This window comes from Corvus kubaryi, unplaced genomic scaffold (assembly GCF_017639235.1).
Source record: "Corvus kubaryi isolate FWS band 111438036 unplaced genomic scaffold, C.kubaryi_AGA036_p1.0 65032, whole genome shotgun sequence".
NCBI lineage: Eukaryota > Metazoa > Chordata > Aves > Passeriformes > Corvidae > Corvus > Corvus kubaryi.
In genome coordinates, this window is record NW_024581709.1 from 17,922 (window position 1) to 30,291 (window position 12,370).

Genomic DNA, 12,370 nt, shown 5'->3' on the forward strand with positions numbered 1-12,370 from the left:
TTATGGAAGGGATGTGTGGTTCTGAGCTTGTGCAGGAGGGATGAGGCTGCTGAGGGGGAGAGGAATATCCGATGTTCAGATTTTGGGGGTGTTTGGAAGAGCTGGTGCCATTGGGGATTCCTGGTTTTCCCAGCCCCTCACGAGTCAGGGGTGTTGCTTTTCCATCAGGGTTGGGGTTTTTTTTTCCACTGGCTGGTGTTCCAGCGTGGCTGGGGGTTGTGCATTGTCCTGAAACTGGGACAAGGTGAGACACAAGGATGTGATTCCTGACAGACAAAATCCCAGCCCTGCTTTTCCCTTCCTTGCTCCTTTTTGTTGTTTAAATCCCAAATTTTAACGTCAGCCCTTGCAGGCACCTTCAGCAAGACCTGAGAGGGAGAGTCCAGAGTCAGTGGAAGGCCTGGGTGTTCTCTCTGCAGGAGGCACAGAGCCAGGATCGCATCCTGAGCTGGATTTTGGGTGGAATTAGACGCCCAGATAAGCAAGACCTTTTCTTGGGAAGCTGGGCCCTGGCAGGGAGCAAATCTTCCTTCTTTTGGTGGAGCTATTGGGATTTTTCCTGACTGTGCCAGGTTCTTTACTCGTTTATTGATCCAAGGTTCCCCAGGTATCCGAGCTGAGAACCAGGACAGGCCTTTTCCTTTTCAAACCAGAGCAAATAAATAATTTAATTGTGCAAATAGCCTGGGGAGGCTGCCTGGGACTGGTCACAGCCCTGCTGGGAGCCCAGGGGATGGGCACAGCCTGACCTAAAACTCACACCAGGGCTCATTTCTGAGCAAATAGGTACAATTTTAGCTGGTCCTGAGTATTTTTTCATTGCGAAATGTCCTCCAAACAGAGCCCTGTTGTGCTGTGACATTAAAACACAAAGAGCAAGAGAAACTCCGTGTTTACTTTCCAGACTTTGCGTTTATTTTATAACAGGGCCGTAGCTCAATATTGGATGTTTTATTTTTTTTCCAGCTGGCTGAGTTTGGTGAGCTTTGGGTAAACAGGAGCGGGTTAGTCAGCCAGCTGCTTAATTGGCTGATGATATTTTCATTAAGGGAATTAAAAGCACTCGGGTAGAGGTGGGTTAGTTGAGAAACACGCAGTTCTAGAAACAGCTCAGTCCCAGAGCAACCTGGATGCACAAATCGGTCACAGACAGAACAGAATCAGCCAAAAATCGTCTCTTTCCTATATATATATATATGTATGTGTGTGTGTTTGCATAGATCCGTGTCTCATCAAGCAGGGTAAGAGAAAGGGAGTTTTATATTATTTACATCCACTTCTAGAAAGGGGTGGGAGGGGTTTATTTTTGGTATTTATTGTTATTATGAACAGATTTTGCTCTGATGCAGCCCCCAAAGCTTCCACGCACGCAGCAGAAACCAAGGGGCACATTGCTCTGGTGGGAGTGGGGTGGGACACCCAGGGGTGGGAATGGGACACCCAGGGGTGGGAATGGGACACCCAGGGGTGGGAATGGGACACTCAGGGACCTGTCCATCAGTGGCAGCCGCAGGATTTCACCACCATGTTCCGATGCTTCTTGAGGATGACATTGTTGTTGCTGTCGTAGTAGAGGACGGAGGTGGCACTGAGCTTGGTGGGGGCACAGCACGCCTTGGGCACGGCCTCAGGCTTCATCAGGTGGACCTGGGGGATGGATGGAGCCCCGTCAGCCTCAGCAAATTTGGCTCCAGGCAACAGCAAAAGCGTCAAACCAACCAAAAACCCCGGGTGAATGGGGGGATTATTTCCATCTTTTTGCAAAAATATTTATTCTGAACTCCAGGCAGTCCCTGCTGCGGTTTGTGTTGGAGCAGGGCTCTCGGCACTTCGTTGATTCGGCATTTCAGGGCCCTTTTCTCACAGAAATAGACAAACGACTCAAAAAAACCCCCATAAATGAGGGCAGCACGGGTCAGGCTCGCTGTGGGCGGGGGGCGCTGGGTGTTGTTCCAACAGCGATTCTCCACCCAGGATTTAAAACCCAAAGCCCACAGCACCTCTGTGAACACGACTCCGCTTTGGGATGGCCTTTCCCTGCTCCGGCCGCGCTGTATCCCAGCGTTTTCCTGCAGGAGGGAGCCTCGGAGGCTGCGGGGCGCACGGAGCCCTCTCCGGCTTCCCCCGACATGTGCGATTCATTTGTGGCAGGGGCAGCCGAGCTCTCCCAGCTCGGAAGTCCGGTGTTTTTGCTGTCCAACCCTGCTATTTGCAGCACAGCCCGGGGCTGGCACGGCTCCGCAGCCGCCTTTGCCCTGGCGCTTCCCAGAAGAGCCGCATCCAGGTGATTCACATCCTGCCCGGTTTGGGAACAGCGCTGGGTTGAGGGGTGATGGGTGGGTGTAGTGGGGGGGAAAGGGGCCCCTCCCTGCCGCTGCCAGGATGGTTCCCAGCCCCTGGATGGGCCCTGGAAGCTGTGTTGATGTCAGAATTAAACCCTGCCAGGCGACACCTTCAAAGGCTCGGCCCAGGGCTCGGCGCTCCCTGTAATTAACCGGGAGCACCGGAGCCGGGGTGGTTCTGCCATTGGGGAAACGAACACTCACGGGGCAGGAAATTCCAGAAATTAAAGCGCTGGCTGGGATGCGGGGTGGGTTTGGGGAAAAAAAAAAAAAAAAAAAAAAAAAAAAAAAAAAAGAAAAAAATGGAGGCATTAAAGCTTTCTTGCTCGGAATATGCTGAGCCCAACGTTTGGGTGCCGGGGCTGTGGATAAAGCCTCGGGCACGGCTGGAGAGGAGGGTGCAGGGATGACACGGAGCCCTTTTTGGGAAGAGCAGGAGGGCTCTGCTGTGCCCTGTCCCTGCTCCCCAGTTCGCTGCCAGGGGAGAGGGACCATGAGCCTGTCAGAAATCCTCAGTTCTGCCCCAGCTGCTGCGAAACTGGAGCAGGATGGTGTCAGCCACGAAATCGAGACGTGAGGGAGCTCTGAGATTACAAAATCCTGCTGTTGCACCCTTCTGGCTCAGGCTGAGGGGACAGAGCTGGTGACCTGGGTGCCCTCGCTCTGGTGCCTCCACAAACGCCTTGAAATTCCCTATTGGAACCTCCCGTGAGCCTGTGGTGGGGGCCAGCCTGTGAGCAGCCACCCAGATGTGCAAGCACTCGTCCAGGTGTGTGTGAACCCACCCAGGTGTGCGTGAACCCACCCAGATGTGTGTGAACCCACCCAGATGTGCATCCCCCCCCCCACGAATGCTTTGTTTAAATCAGGAGCCCCACTGCACCTCCCAACCCGAACACCCTCCAACCCAGCCATGCTCATCCCAAAATCCCAGCTCTCCCTCGGGTCCCACCAGGCTCTGGCGGCTCCCCAGGACCCTGAACGTCCCCCCCACCGTGGGCTGCACTGACCAGGGACTGCAGGATGGCGTGGTTGGTGGCATTCATGCAGGAGTCCAGCGGGAACGCGCACTCCCCCTCGCAGTAGTAGGCTGAGTATCCCTGCGGAGCAATCACCCAATCCTGAAAAAAACCCCCAAACCTGGGATTACATCGAGGTCTTCACCCTTCTGTGCCCCCTCATCCCTTCCCCACCTGCACAAACAACTCAGCCAGCTCCTTCCCCGCGTGGCTGTGCCAGCAGCAAGGGTTGGTTTTGATTTTTTGGACCGAGCCGTGAGTTGCTCGGGGTCACCGGTGGGGTTTGGGGTTGTGGAGGTTCATGTTTGCCTTCCCAGCTCCTGGGATGGCTTTGTGGGCAGGAAATCCAGCCTGGGAGGGAGCCCAGGGCGGGGGGATGGGATGATGGGGGGGTTGTTTTGGTTTTTTTTTTGTCATTTACTTCTCCCAGCAGACAAGTACCAGCCAGCCGAGGTCCTGGAAGCTGACGTAGAGCTCGTGGCGCCGGCAGACCTGCCGCCCGTCTGTGGCGTGGACATCGTCTGTGGGAAGAGGGAATTTCAGCCCTGGAATCCCCCGTCCCACCCCTCAGAGGTGGGATACAGCCCCTGTGACCAGGATTGGTCCAGGGGAGCCAAAGGAGAGGAGCCTTCGTTGCTGCACAAAGGGAAAAGAAGCTCCAGAGCGGCCTTTGATATTCCAATATTGGGATGAAGGAATTCAGCCTTGGAAGGGCTAAACCCCAGCTTTGCTCACTCTGAGGGTTTCCCAGACTCGGCGGTTTCAGGGCCCTCCTGCTCCCCTCCTGCCTGAGCTTTCTGGAGCTGTGACACCTTCGCAGGGCTCCAAAGCCAAGGGCAATGAGGCAAAAATTCCAATATTCAGTAATCCTGACACGCTCACCAAACACCATTTCCTTGAGGCCATCCAACCCAAACCCTCCCCGCACCTCCCAAACTGCAAAAACCTCCAATCCTAAAACCTCCTAAAACTTTTTTGCTCTGTTCCCCTTGGGGCCAAAAACTGGGATTTCAAGGTGCTGAACAGCAGAGCCTGGCGTTTTCCATAGGGATCCCCCCCTCACCCAGCAAACACCTTACCAAAGATTCCCGGGAGCTTGTTTGGATGGGGGAGGTCGTTGGATTTCTTGGGCTGCCGCCTCCTCGGGGGTTTGGCCGCTCGTGGGACGCGGGCGGGGCTGGGGCTGGCGCGGAAAAATGTCACCATGAAGGGCTGCTTGGAGCGGGGTCCCCGGCGCCCCAGGAGCCCGGCCGAGCCCGGATCGACGCTGAGCCCTGCGGGGACAGGACCATGGGCGGGGTTGCCCTCAGATCGAACTCGTTTGGTTAAAGCAGAGATTGAAAATCAAAGGAGTTTTGCAGCAGGAGCTGCGGTTTCGGCATCCCAAGGGGTCGGAGCCCCCTGAGGATCCTGTTGCACCTCAAAATGGTCGCAGGGGGGCTGTTCAAGGGTTAAAAGCAATTTTCCCCTTCGCCCCAGTGGAGGGAAAGGGATGGATGGGGTGATCCTGGCTGAGACTCCTCCTGCCACGGGAGAGGAGCTGCTCTTCGTGTGCCTGCACACCCGGAAAAGGCTGCAAGAGATCTAATCCCATGGGGAAAGGAGGGTTAATCCTCTGCCACACACACACAGGATCCCTCCAGGTAAGGAGTTCATTAAGTGTTAATGGCCTTAATTACAGTCCGTGCCATCAGAACCTGCAAACCCAGACTTCTGGCACCCATCGCAGCTGGAAATTTCAAATTGCGCTGAGACCAAACCCCCACCACCTCCCACGGCACCCAGGGGACTCCAATTCCTGGGAATTCGGCCCCGGATGCTGCAGGCAGCTCCGGCAGACTCACCATCATCGGTCTCCACGTAGAGCCGCAGCCCCAGGCTGTATTTCTGATCCACTGACCAGTGGTTGCTGGCGGCCGTGACATCGAACACCAGCCAGCCCTCTGTCCCAGCACGCAGGTCCTGCACATCCAGCAGGAACAGGTCGGATTCCCTACAGGAACAGGGGGGAGAAGGAGCAGGTGAGTAACAGCAGCCAAAGGGCTCCAGCAGGAGCGATGATTAATGGGAATGACTCCTCGGAGCTGTGTCCGGACACATCCCGGCTCTCCTGCTGGACACGATGGTGGTGTCCTGGCAGCTGCCCTGGGAAAAGCTCCCTCCCTGCCCAGGTGGGAATGCCAGGGCGTGGCACCGGCCCGTGGGGAAGTGTGGGAGCAGCCGGACACGGCGGTGCCGCTTCCTGCGGCCTTCGGGTGGGGTGGGGTGGGGAGGGAAAGGGCTGGAGCTGGTCCCCACACCCGTCTCCATCCTCACCAGCTTCATCCCACTTCTCATCTCCATCCTCTTCATCCCCATCTTCTTCAGTCCCAGTCCCACTCCCTTTATCCCCATTCCCATTCCCATCTTCATTCCTGTACCATCCCTCTCCCCATCAACCTCGTTCCCACCTTCTCCATTCCCACCTTCTCCATTCCCTTACCCACTCACATTTTCACTCTCATCCCCACACCCTTCCCATCCTCATCATCTTCATCCCCACTCCCATCCCCATCATCCCACACCCACGTTTTCATGCCATACCCGCTCCTGTCACCTTCACCCCCGTTCCCACCGCCCTCATCCCCGTTCCCACCGCATTCCCAGCCCGTCACCTGTTGGAATGCTGGGCAGCCACCTCGTAGATGCTGATGTGGAGGCTGCTGTTGGCGTGGCCGGGGACACCCCGGGATTTGTAGATGCGGAACTCGGCAGCCGTCACGGCCTCTCCTGCCGGCACCTGGGTCAGGTCGAACCTGAATTCCTTCCAGTAGGGCTTGGGCGAGAACAGATCCCGGTCCTGCTCCACTGTGGAGCAAAAAAAAGGGTCAGGGATGGCCGTGCCAGGCCCCGCTGAGTGCCACCAAAAGGATTTTGGGGACAAACCTGCTGGTTCCGAGCCGCCCGCCCTAGGTTGGGAATTCCCATCTCCCAAGAGTTTGAATCGGGATGCAGCCTCCCCTATTTTTGCATTTTATTTTGCTGTAAAGCCCCCAGCCTCCCCTCCCAGCCCTCTTCCTTTATTATAAATTAAAACGAAAATTAAAGTCAAAATTAAAATCAAAATCACAAATGCAGCCTATGGGGGGAGCACAGAGAATGCGCCGTGCCTCGGGGCCTGCAGCTTTTTGTGCTTCATCAAAAGGTGAAAACCACAAAAATTTGATGTTTTGGGGGTCATCAGGACCATCTGGAGCAGGAATTGGTGTTTTCCAAACTTTCCTTGCAGCAGAAAAAGCCAGGGCTCATCAGGGCCATCATCACTGGATATCACAGGTCCCCTCTTGCCCACAAATACAGATTTTCAGCCTGTGCAGTTATGGGGAGTTGGGGGGATTATCAGGTCACTGCTCTGTAAAAATCCCTCCCTTTTCCCTGAAAATTCCTTATTTCTCCATCAATCCAGCACAGTCTGGGGCAGCAAAAATCCGATTTTATTTTGTGAGCCCATAAGGAACCAGCCTCCCTTTCCCTGTGGTAACGCAGCCCCCACAGCTCTGCTAACACGCAGTTATTTGCTTCAAGTTGCTCTTTAAAAATCTTCCAACCTGTCTCATCTGAGCATAATTAAAGTTTATGATTAAATACAATTCAACGTGACCAAAGCTGCTCCTGCTTCAGGCACAAAAGCAACGTAACCAATTTGACCTGGCGGTTTCTTTTAAAACTAAAACAAACAAATAATTAACTAAATCAAAAAGAAACCTTTTAAATGCATTTTTTAACCAATTCCAGGGGGGGAGAAATACTCCAAATTTAATCCACCGTGAGGTCACCATTCCCATTCACACAGAGGGAGCAGCGTGTCCCTCCAAACCCAACACCGAGATTTTACTGACGTACCCATTTTTTCCTTCTTCTTATTTTTTCCTCTTTTTTTTTTTTTTGCCCCCTTTTCTCTCTTTTTCTTTTTTTTTTTTCTTTTTCCCCGAATCCCACATTCCCTCCAGCTCCCGGCCTCACCACAAGCTGGGTTATAAAAAGAGCCCGGGGCCAGGCGGGCAGGGCGGATGCGGAGAACGCTTCCTGCTCCGGCGGGGCGGCTGCCAGCTGCGGCAGGAGATGCTGCGGGCACCTGACCCAACCCCTGCCCCCCTCGGGGGGCACCCGCCAGCCCCCCAAACCCTCTGCAGCCCCTCGGCCTCTTCCCTCTTTTCCATTTCTTCCCCCAGCCCATCGTGGGTGGTTTTATTCTCCTGGACCTTCGGTGCCGCCAAAGCCTTGTGGAGCTTCCAAAATTATTAAAGATCCACCCCCCCCAAAAAACACAAGCACAGGAGTCACCTCCTTTTTTTTAGCACTGCTAAACCCCCAGTGGGTGTCCCACAGTCGGTCCAGGGGACACCCAGGTACCCCTTGGGTGTCTGTGGTCACTTTGAGTGACCCCTTTGCTCCAAAATCTTTGGAGCCCAGGGGATGGGCAGAGGGATTTTTTTTGTCAGAGCGAAGGAGGTCACAGAGACCCCACACGAGATAAAAAGAGCCAAAAAAAGGTGATTTTTGGCCCCGGAGAAAAGTGAAAATCATAACCACAACAAATTTGTTACGGGAACTTCCCATCGCCATGGAGGTGATGGAGGGGTCCAGGGATGAAGGCAGAGGGTGGGAGTTGGTGGGAGGGAAGCCCAGAGACACCTTGGCAGTAGGAGAAATGCTAAAGGGGCTACAATTAGCTGAGCTCCTGGATGAACCAAATAATCTGGGTCTGACAGCAAATCTGTCTGTGCTCGGGATGAGATTCTGGCAAGAACCCCTGAATTCTCCTTCGGGGAGAAAAAGAGAGAACTCCCATGGAGGGGCAGGACCCAGGGAGAAGCTTCCCCTCCTGTGCCACCTCTGGGACACAAACAGCAGCTTGGAGAGGGTTCAACATCACCGTGTTTGCTGCTAAAATCAAACTGGTTGTGAAATGAGAACCCTGCAGCTCCCCCAAAGCATCCCAGCAGAGCCGTGGGTGCTCAGCTGCTGCTGGGGGTGCGCTGGAGGTGCCCCCCCGGCCGGTTTTGGGAGCCCCTGGTGCCTGGGAACCTGCCACTGATCCGGGTTGACTCAGCCACACCACCAACCCTCAATTATCTGTGGGCGGATTATCCGGATTGCGGAGGAGACGCACTAAAAAAGCCCAACCCAAGCGCTTTGCTCTCCTTGCCCCCTCCTTTGGCATCATCCCGAGGAGCTGCTGCGTCTTCCCCCGAAGCTGAACGTCACCCCTGTGCTCCCACTGCTCCCCAAAAAACAACATTAAAATTATAATAATTTTTTTCTTTTTCGGGGCCGTGCCCCTGGCAGGGGATGCCCAGCTCCACCCAGACTGAGCCTCCTGGTGTCTCCCAGTCCCTGAGCGCTCCCGATCTCCTGGCAGATGCCACCCTTCCTCCTGCCCCCCAGGTTATTCTTAGCTGCACGTTTCTCGGCGTGCACTTTCTCCGCTGCTATAAACTGCGCATCAGTCGTAATTACCGGCCCTGGCTGCTCCCGATGGGTCCCCACGACCATTTCAGGCACCAAATTAAAAGGAAATGCCAGGATATTCAACCACATCAAGTGGTTGCCTCTGGAGCCTAAAATAGGTTTAAAGGAGATGCAGGGAAGATGCTGTCCTTCACTTGCAAGCAGGAAAAAATAAGCTCTGGAGGCTTTGTGAAGTGGGGAGGGATTCAGGAGTTATCCCAAGTGCTGTGAGACACATCCAGATTCCCAGTTTGCTTCCTGGGATGAGCACTGGGAGCTGCAGGACACAGGGCTCGGAACTGGACACCCCCAGTCCAGCTACTCGTGGCTGGGACACAGCCTTGGCCCCTGCCCTGCCCCGTGGATCCCAGGGATTTATCTGGAAAGCTTTTCCCATTAAAACACACACGGAGGGTCCACACAGAGCACTGACACCTTGGCAACGGGCTGCCCCCGGATGGATGCCCGAAGGAGGAGGAGGCTGAAATGGTTGCAAAATGAAGCCAGGAGTGGGAAAATCCCGAGCCGGCTGCTGACAGCAGCTGGATTTCGGTGGTGATTGTGTGGGGGCGAGGGCAGTGGGTGATGAGCTTCCAGAGAGTGGAGCAGCACATCCCAACTCCCAAAATTCAATTAGAGAGGCTGCCCTGAGCTCCCACCTCACACTGATGGTTCCCTGAAGTGCCTGGGGCGCTGTGGCTATTTTTGCCAAGGTGTCCTGCATTCCTCTCCAGTGCTCCCTGGATCTTCCAGGAAGATGTTTGGCTGTGGGCACAGGTTCATCCCAAGCAGCCACGGGGGAGTCCGGCCACATGGAATCACAGGCTGCTTTGGGCTGGAAGGAGCCTTAAAGATCATCTGATTCCAACCCCTTGCCACAGGCAGGGACATTTTCTAATAAATCAGGAGCCGTGGATGCCGGGGAGGGAGAGGGGGGATGTGTGTTCTGTGTGCCCTGGGTGTTGTGGGGGGCTCAGGAGTGCTGTGAATCTCCTCATCCCCTTCCCATTACAAACCTCCCCACTCCACCATTACACCCTGCCCGTACCCGTGACTCACAGCCGGGGAGAAATCCCAAAGCCCATCCTTACCCCGGCCTTAAAAACACAACATCCTGCTGGACTCCTCCAGCAAGGGCACAGGAACAGCACAGGCCAGGCTTTATCCTTGCTCTGGGAGGAGCAAAAAGGATGGGATGGGATGGGATGGGAATGGGGATGGGAATGGGGATGGGATGATCCACCATCACCAAACCCAGCTGGGGGTGCCCGGTGGCCCTGGCTGCCCCTGTCCCCCAAACTGGGCTGTGTTTGTGCCCCAGGGAGGTTTGTCATTGCCCCTTGCCGGGAACAAGGTGTGCCGCTGGGAGCCGCGCTCTGGCCTGGCTCACACAGGGCTGCGTGGGGTGGCTGCGAGCAAAGAGGTCCAAGTGGCCAATGGGGCACAGACTTTGCCCTATTTGCATGTCCCATCAGGATAATTGTGCAGCCAATTATGCATGCAAATGAGAGCTGGCCTTCTCCCACAAAAAAAATCCCTTATTTAATTAACATGAAGGGGCTGATGAAGCCGCAGAAATGAAAGCCATTCAAATGGAAGGCTGGAGCTGCGTTCCCCAACTCTCCCGGCTACTCCAGGGGCACTGGGAAGGGGAGCAGTGCCCCTTTGCCTGCACCCCCGTACCTGCAGTGACACCTCCCAGGAGGCTCCCCCGAACATCCCACCCTGGTTGCCATCAAACCTGACCATTTTAAAGCCCGTTTCAGCGCTTGGGTGTTGTCCCAAGTGCTGAGGGGATTTGGCGTTTCAGTTTTTGTCTCCATCACTCTCAGCTTTCCCAGGACACTGAGCTCCCACAGGTCCTTCAGGACCCTAAATGGGTGCTGGGTGCCTGCACCCCTGGGCACCCCAAGCACCTCCTGAGTAGCAGGGTCTGTTCCAGGGAGACTCCTCACACCCACGCGTGGTACAGGGAGTGTAGGAACGAGTGGGAGACAACTCTGCAGCCCCTCCCTCGCCTAAAACTCCTCCCAGGGGTGCAGATCCCCTCCCTGCCTCGAGTCTCCAAGGAGGGATTCTCCCCATCCTCAGAGGTTGTGGGGGACGTCGTGCTTGGGGCACCCAGACACCCCCTAAAGCAACGAGAAGGAGCAGGGAAGAGCTCCATATCCGAGCTCCTGCTCTGCAAACCCCACAGGATTCGGGGCACCTGCTCTCAGACAGGATCCATCCCATCCCGAGTATTTTCGGCCCCGCTGATGCTGGGGACAGCTCTGCTGCTGCTCCAGCCGCTGCCTGGAAATAGGAGGGATACTGGAGCCGGAGCTGGGGTTCCAGCAATAATTAGCAACCTTGAGGACTTTATTTGGACTCAGTGTCCCGTCGAGGCTCACCGTGCTGCTGGCACCAGAGCTGCTGTCCCGCCTGCCCTGCGCCCCAGTCCTTGTGCCCACCGAAATGGGCAGTGCAGTGTGGACGAGCCTCCCTCAGCCCCGCTGCAGGACGTTCCCCTTCTCCATTTCCCCTTTTTAAGCGGAGTTGGGATTCGTCCCGGCCTCTTTCGCCCAACACCCGCGTCCCTCGCCGCCACCGTGTCCCCCACAGCCACCGTGTCCCCCGTTATTGAGCTTAACCTGGGGCAAAAGAGTTCCTCATTTGAACAAGGACGCCCTGAGAAACCACCCCAGGGCCGAGGGATGCTCGGAGCTGCCGGTACCACAGTCACGGACCGGGGGTTCGGGTCAGCTCAGCCCCCTGCGCCCCGTCCCGGTGTCCCCTCGGTGCCTCCCCGGCTCTGCGCTGTGCGGGGCTCAGCCGCCGCCTCCCCCCCGCTCCTGCCGGTCCACTCCTGTCTGCTTTGGTCCCCTCGGTCCCTCCGTGCCCCCCGGTCCCCGCCCCCGGTCCTTCCTAAGCCGCCTGGATCGTCCCCGTGCGCTCCCGTGCCTCCACAAGCTCCGGTCTGCTCCTGGCGCCGGGATCCTGCCCGCACGCCCCGGTATCGCCTCCCGGCGCCCTCGGTGAGCCCCGGTGCGCTCCGATCATCCCGATGCCCCCGGTGCTGCCAAAGCCGACGGGATCCCGCCCGCACGTCCCGCTATCCCCGGTACTCCCCGCCGCGCTCCGGTCCCCCCGATGCCCCGCACAGCCCGGTGTCCCCCGCTCCGCCCCGATATCCTCGGTGCCCCCGGAGCGTTTCTCACCCATGTTGACGAGGCTGACCACGGTGTCTGCGCGGCTCACGATGCTGCCGGGCGGGGGGCTCTGCGTGCTGAGTCCGGTGAGCACCGGGCGCGACACCGCCGCTTCCTCGCCCTCCTCCTCCTCCTCGCCGGCCACGGCGTGGTACAGATCGAGCATGAAGAGCGGCGCGGCGGCGGCGGGGGCGCGAGCGGGGGCGCGGGGCCGGGGCCGGCCGGGCAGCCCCAGCACGGCCAGGATCTCCCGCTGCACGTCCCGCCGCTCGCCGCCGCTCAGCCGCCGCTGCGGGACCCCGGCGGCGTGGAGCCGGCGGCGGAGGAC

At 56.9% G+C, this 12,370-nt stretch overlaps 1 protein-coding gene across 1 annotated transcript; it reads right to left on the reverse strand.

The window, feature by feature from the left end:
- Window positions 1-892: 892 nt before the first annotated feature.
- LOC121672907 (bone morphogenetic protein 8B-like) lies at window positions 893-12,367 on the reverse strand (the record flags this gene model as incomplete). The annotated part of the gene is made up of 7 exons (XM_042045816.1): window positions 893-1,647; window positions 3,353-3,463; window positions 3,803-3,882; window positions 4,441-4,635; window positions 5,206-5,354; window positions 6,016-6,208; window positions 12,052-12,367. Coding segments are annotated over 7 exons (1,194 nt in total), but the record flags the coding sequence as incomplete, so codon positions are not given.
- Window positions 12,368-12,370: the final 3 nt, after the last annotated feature.